Source organism: Phoenix dactylifera, chromosome 9 (genome assembly GCF_051530095.1).
Source record: "Phoenix dactylifera cultivar Ajwa chromosome 9, Ajwa_hap1_PhDact_Kaust_v1.1, whole genome shotgun sequence".
In the NCBI taxonomy this organism is placed as follows: Eukaryota; Viridiplantae; Streptophyta; class Magnoliopsida; order Arecales; family Arecaceae; genus Phoenix; species Phoenix dactylifera.
In genome coordinates, this window is record NC_143198.1 from 30,393,144 (window position 1) to 30,400,511 (window position 7,368).

Here is a 7,368-nt window from a genome sequence, read left to right on the forward strand (position 1 = left end):
TTGGCTCAGAGTGCCAGGTTTCCATGAAATAGTTTCGGTGACCGGGAACTTAAATTCTCTTTATTGAGACAACAATTCTAATTCTCGTTGAGATGTCTTAGCGACCCTACCGGTATCCAAACCCTACTTAAATTCTAATTCTCGCGTCAATTTGGTAGCCTTGGGGCCATAAATTCGGACTTGTCTCCCATGGACAAAGCCTGTGGGCCGGGCCGTAAGTATGACCCAGACGAACGACTCCAGGCCTAGTTGGCGGCCTGTTCAGTTCAAAACCCAGCATTTCATGTACAAATGTCACTTTTTTTTTTTTTTTGCCTTGATGAAATGAACAAATGTCGCTTTGTTGCCGACCACTTGGGAGACCACCTCTAGGTGGAGAGGTGGAGTTGCCCAGTGCACTCCGTGATATACTGTTTTTTGATTTACTTAGTTGTATCCATACACATTATGTATGATACTTTCGCTTTCAGCACAAAAAAAAAAAAAAAAAAAAAAAAAACTTGGGCGTGCATGGGCCCAACAGAAGCACTGCTTAGACTACAGTACCAGGTGGCAAAGGATTTGTCCTATAATTCAAGCCACAATCAGAGTGCTAATTCGGTAGCCCGCACTCTAGTTTAGGAATAGCAATGGTTACAGATGTCTAAATATTTTATCCATCCTGAGTCAAACAGTATAAATTTATCTAAAATTAAATAGAGATAGTTTCGGTGATAGCCTTAAAAATTAAAAATTATTTGATTTTAGATTCAATCTCAGATTTGGTGAATTCTCCTGCCTAAAACCAAATCTAAAAACAGAAGCAAAATCGAAAATACGCAATGGTTAATACCCTTAATGCATTTATATCCAATATGAAGTTAAATTAGAAACTTTATGAAATAATTTGGAGAACCATCCCCTATTTCACTTGATGATAATTGTAGACCACACATTATTTTTGGATATATTTATTAGGTGAGTTGACATGAATTATATTATAGAAATTATGGATGATATCTTTTATCTTTATTATTTACTTATAAAAATTTTGAAATAAATAAAAAAATAATTTTTGGTTTTTTGGTTTTGGTTTTAATTTTACTTATTTTTATGGAAGTTATAGTTTTTGATTTCAAAAACCATTGGGTTCAATTTCAAATTTGGGGAGTGGTGGTGGATTTTAAGTTCGATGTTGATTTTTTCACCAACGTATGGAATCCATCTTATTGACATCCTTAGACAGGTGGCTGACACGAGTGGTGTTAAAAAAAATAGTTTTGAGGTCCCATGATATAGTATACTATTTGAATTTAAATAATAACCATAATTATTATTTTATAATGGTTATTTTATAGTGAATTAGAAATTATTTGATTGACAGTAATTCAAGTTGCATCTGGCATCACTGTCGATTTTAAAATTTCATAAAAAATTAAAATCAATTTTTATTTATAAAAAATCAAAAATTAAAAATTGTTTGATAGATGCTTAGATTGTACTTGGTTGTAGTAGCAGTCGGTGATGGTGGCAGACAATTAAAGATAATTGTTGATAGTACTAGTCAATGGTGATAGCAGTGATGATGGGGTAAGTTACTAGTATCAGTGGCTAGTAATGCCGGCAGCTGATAGCTAGCATTAATGAGGAAGAAAGTGAAGAAAAAAGTGGCAATAGATGTAGTAGCAGTGGTGACCATGAATGATTTTGATTTTAAAAAGAAAAAAAAAAGAAATTGAATTTTTTTTGTTTTAGTTTCTATAATTTCTACATAATGAGAAAGAATTTTCAAAAGAAAATGAAAAATAAAAACTATGTTACCAAAGGCCAGTCTGGTCCTCATTGTGTTTCTGGAAATAAAAGTCAAAAGCTGGGAATCGACGGTAATTCCAAACAGAGCCTTCGTTTGTCGATTTGCATAGTATATTAGTATGGATTCAAATTGATAACGTCCTAGTCGTTCTTTCTCTCCCTCTCTTCATCTCTCTTAAAAGGAAACATCCCTACAAGGCTACACCGTCAATGGAGAAAAGGTGACATCTTAATCTAAGTCTTGTTCCAAATAGCCAACCAAACATAGATATTTATTTTCAGAGGGTATCTATGGCCTCCCCCACCCACGCTTCCGTAGAATAATATGAGAACATCCTGTCCAGGTTTAAGAAGGCAAATGACATGGAAATCTAATAGATTAGGCACATATCGGACATATGATTTCTAACCCGCTTATCATTTCATATTAAAGCGATCAACATTACAAATTGATTCCATTCAAATCAGTTCACTATCGGGATATATATGGCTAGGCGAATTAGCCCAATATCTCTTCACCATCCGTCTCATTAAGATAGTATAACTCGAATTTAAATCTCTGATTCTCTATGTCAGTTTTAAAATAAGATTTGTTATACAAATAGGACATAATCAGACAACTTTGTGTTCAAATAACTTCCCATTATGACGGCCAAGAATTGCCATTACAACAACCACTGTTGTAAAAGGCTCGATCGCGAAGTTATCAGCCTTGGGTCAGGTGGGTACCCAGCGACGCAGCTGATGCAATTCGCTTCGCTTGCTGGCTTGGAAGAGAATGGTCAGAAAGAGACGGAAAGTAGATGGGCACCGAAAACTTTTTAGGAATAATTAATGTCACTTGAAGACATCCAACCAGAAACGACTTCGGGGTTGCATGGTTTAGTGATTGTGATTTAAAACTGCAGAAGTAAATGAAAACCAGAGCGCAAAAAGGAGATGATCGAGCCTTGCACGTTTATCACTCACGTGCGTGTTGTTTCGGATTTTATCAATTATATTTCACGTTCTTTTGCCCAATACGTCTCTATATGGATCGGATTCAAGCATAGTAGAGGTGGCCTGCTCAGGCTCCACACATCATTAGGCTCATGAAGCTGCGGGCCCGCGCCTCCATTAATGGATTTGTCATGTGGAATAGCCAGTAGAAACCAGAAGATTTCTGTGCTCCCAACTAAACTCAGAAACTAATTTTCTCTTTCTCCCTTGAAAAGGAGAGATATTGCCTTCTTCATCAAACGATAGGAGAGGAGATGGCCGAACAAGTGGAAGAGATCTAAACTTACATGAGACAGATTACTGTAGTTGGTTGGTGTTAAAGACTTTATTGGTCATGCATGCAATTTACCTTGAAGGTTCATTGCAAATGAAACTGGTTTTAAATGGAAAATAACAAATTTATCTACAATTATCGTTTCCCGAAGTCTATCATACAGTATTATAGGTACGAATTCGCTAGAATTCTGCTGCAATTGCAGAAAATTTTTAGACTCCAGCACATTTCAAGTAGCTACGCACCTCCACTCGATCTCATCCGATACATGAATGGTCATGCCATGTATCCTTCTTCTTTGCTGCTACTTAACTTGACAGCTTAAACACAAGAAGTACAGCAGCCTCTTAATGGTAAGTTCGGGTGTAACTTCTTCTTAATGAGAGAGATTAATCCTACTTCCCAGCTTAGCTACTAGAAACGACGTGCTCCTCTAGCTTGCATTTAAGGTGATGCAACGTGGACTCAAGACTTGACAGCCACGGAAGGCAAAGGTGGGTGCCCATTTTTGACCTTGAGCTGGTTGGTCTCCATCACTTCCCACTCCATCAATCCGTAAGGGCCCGCCGGTGTACAGAAATGAGAATCATGGGCCCTTCAGATCTCTCTTGACATGCAAGCATTAGATGATGCCGCAGGCGTCTAGCGCAACGCTTCCCAGCCACCAAACACCGGTGCCACCTGCCAACGGCATTCATTAATTCAATGGCGTGAGACGGGGATGGTGGTTGAATCGCCGTTATTAATTTCGTCCTTCTTCTAGGTGGTGAATTGAGACCCATAAGCCGCTCCTCTCAGTCTACAGTACGAGTGCAGAGTCTTTCTCCATATCCGGCCCTGGCCACCTCCCTTTTATAAATACCCGCACTTCTTTTTCTTTTCTTCCACTCATTGATTTTGTGGGGTTGCTGTCTTTTTTTTCTTCGCTGTTTCTTCTCTGGCCTGTCTATCATCCGCATGGATCGCTCCCTACTTCTCCTTTCCTTCCTCTTGGTAAGCTAAACCAAACCCTTGTTGAATTAATCTACCTATCTTTCTAACAGAGAAACCATGTTCTTTTCCAGCTCGCAGCAGCAGGGGGCCATGCAGCCTCATCTCCCCAGCTCTACTGGCACTCAGTTCTCCCCAACACTCCCATGCCGAAAGCCATCAGCGATCTCCTGAGCCCTGGTCTCTCTCTCTCTCTCTCTCTCTCAGAGCTGTTCCTTTTTTTTATGTAATACTGACGGTCATCCTCCCTGGAAATTATAGATGTGTTTGCTGACGAGAAGGCGGGAACCTCTGTCAACGTAGGGAAGGGAGGTGTTAATGTGAACGCAGGGAAGGGAAAGCCCGGCGGCACCACCGTTGGCGTTAACCGGGGCGGCGTTGGCGTTTATGTCGGCGGCGGAAGGGGGAAGCCCGGTGGCACCAGCGTCGGTGTGGGACACGGTGGAGTCAGGGTAAACACTCGTTACCCGAAGAAGAAGCCGGTGGTGGTCAACGTGAAGCCTGGAAACTCGCCCTTCGACTACAACTATGCCGCCACCGAAACCCAGCTCCATGACGACCCCAACGTCGCCCTTTTCTTCTTGGAGAAGGACCTCCGCCCCGGCGCCAAGATGAACCTCCACTTCACCGAAACCACCTCCGGCGCCACCTTCCTCCCCCGCCAAGAGGCCGACTCCATCCCCTTCTCTTCATCCAAGCTCCCGGCGATACTCGATCGATTTTCGATAGAATCCGACTCCGTTGAAGCCGAGGCGATGAAGAAGACGCTTAATGAGTGCGAGCAGCCGGCGGTGGGCGGCGAGAAGAAGCACTGCGCCACCTCTCTGGAGTCCATGGTGGAGTTCAGCACGTCGAGCCTTGGAACGCACGACGTCAAGGCCATTTCGACTGAGGTGGAAAAGGAGGGAACGCCGGCGCAGCCGTACACGATAAGGGCATCCGGTGTGCGGAGGATGGCGGGGACGGAGCTGGTGGCGTGCCACCCGGAAAACTATGCATATGCCGTGTTCTACTGCCATGCGACGACGGCGACGAGAGCATACACGGTGGAGATGGTGGGGAAGGACGGGACGCAGGTGGAGGCGGTGGCGGTCTGCCACACCGACACCAAGGCGTGGAACCCTAAGCACCTGGCGTTCCAGGTGCTCAAGGTGAAGCCCGGGACGGTGCCTGTGTGTCACTTCTTGCCACAAGACCATGTGGTGTGGAGCCGTAGCAGCTAGAGAAACGACCGCTCCACTCATTAATGGAGCTCTCCATGAATGACTTCACCCACTGCTTCATCCTTTATGGAGGGCTCCATGGCATCTCTTAGCCTACACCGTTGGATTTTATTTTTATGCTTGTGTTGCGTTACTTGCATGGTAGTGTATATTGTATGAAAGGGCCGCCTTAGTCTATTAGCCGCTATGGGGGCTTATCATGATGATATATATGTCATCTTGATATGTTATATAGTAATAATAATAATAATAATAAGAGCATCTGAGATCAGCTTTATATATACTTTTATATGTATGCCTCTGCATTTGCTTGGAGTTGAGGTGAGAGTTATCCTCCTCCTTTCCGGATAGGGTTGAAGTTATGAGAATATGGATACCAGTTTCCATAGGTGAAGTGAATGCAAAACGCTGGTGAAAGAGACATGATCACGACAAGAAAAAAAATTATAAAAAAAAAAGCTGTAGGAAGCATAAAACAATACGGTTAGAAAAATAATGGCAGGTAAAGAAGAAAAACAAACTAGATCGAGCAACTTGTTTGATGAAACTTTTTTTTTGTTGTTGTGAATTTTTAGAGTTTTTCAAAACAAATATTTGCCGCTTTTAAAATAAGAGTGAAAACAAAAAACAAGAAATTAAAAGAGAAGAGTATTGTGCACATCCTATCTTGAACGTTAATCTCCTTGTTGTAGTTTACTATTTTGTGCAAAAACAAAAGCGTAAAAACAGCAATGATAGCGAATTAACAAGCCCTCATATTTTTGGTAAATAATTGTTATTTTGTTGTCATGCACCTCAGATCATATTTGTAGAGAAGGGCTTCTCAGATACACTCATCAGCATTGTTGTGCAAATGGTACAAGAAGAGAGACAGGAAAAGATGAAAAAAATTACGTTCCATTCTCAATGCAACCAACCAAGCTAATGAATCAAGGGTGGTAACATCTTGATGAGTGAGTGAAGTTTTACTACCTAGGTCTAGGTGGCACTATTATGATGTTCATAGTATAAGACATTAATTTTGAACCGTGACGGCTCCAACGAGTGACACGTATTGCATAAATTATAGGGTAACAACCATTAATTTGTTGTCTAAATTTAAGCAATGTTGTGTTCAGTAGGAAACATTTATATGGGGGTAACATCATCAAACCATGCTACTTGGGTAGTATACAAACTATGCCCCAGCCCTGCAACCACCTATTACATGGATGAGATGATTCCATCTCATTACTTCATTTTTTGTTGGCTAAGGTTAGTGGCTCAAATCCCAGCTGCGTCTAACATTGAAGGCTCTATTTGGATGGAAATTTCAAAGACCGCTGCATGGTCGCTTTGTTAGAGCACTTGTAGCCCAGCCCGATTGGGTCATCCTACGAAGGACAATGCTTTGCTTGCGTAGCATCCTCCCTTGCCACTTGACAAGGAGATGGGGGGTTCAATTCTGGTTGAAGTTAGCCCGCAATAAGTTGGATGGATGTAGGATGGAAAAGGTGGAGATTAGCATTTTCTAATCTCAAAAAAGAATCCAGTAATCCAATTAAACCCTTGAGATGAATCACTGAAAATTTGTCATTTAATTATCAAGATTTAATTTGCTAAGAAATTAATTCTTGATGACACGTTTTGTTTCAGTGCCTGAAATAAGCGTAAGTGTGTATGATTACACATCAAGAACCGTAAGTAAATGAAAACATGACCGAGGAATAATCACCAAATAATGTTTTCTTTCTCGGTAAAACGCCAAATAATGTCTTCAAGACAAGAAAACTGAGTTAACTCGCTCGCTTTGGGTTCCTCGGACTCATTATTTTCCTGCGTCTATCCTCTCCTCAACTGCCGCTGTTTATTTGGCGGTAACCAGAACATATCATTATGGGCATCCAAGGAGGCCCATAACGCCTATTCTGACACTCTCCAAGCTTGTACATTAAATATTCTGCATATGAATTGCATCGTTTACAAGGAATCAAACATCTTATGTTTTTTAGATCGTGACATCTACCAGCATCCTGGATTGCAACAATCTCTATTCTCCCTCCATATTAATTATGCAAACTCTGACCATTTAAGATTTTAAGAATTTTTTTT

At 41.2% G+C, this 7,368-nt stretch overlaps 1 protein-coding gene across 1 annotated transcript; it reads left to right on the forward strand.

Annotated features, from left to right (window-relative positions):
* Positions 1–3,679: 3,679 nt before the first annotated feature.
* Positions 3,680–5,560, forward strand: LOC103708992 (BURP domain-containing protein 3). Its single transcript, XM_008794128.6, has 3 exons — positions 3,680–4,057; positions 4,129–4,234; positions 4,316–5,560. Exons 1-3 carry the CDS (start codon positions 4,022–4,024, stop codon positions 5,275–5,277), a joined length of 1,104 nt encoding a protein of 367 aa, XP_008792350.3. The 5' UTR covers positions 3,680–4,021; the 3' UTR covers positions 5,278–5,560.
* The last annotated feature ends 1,808 nt before the right edge of the window (positions 5,561–7,368 follow it).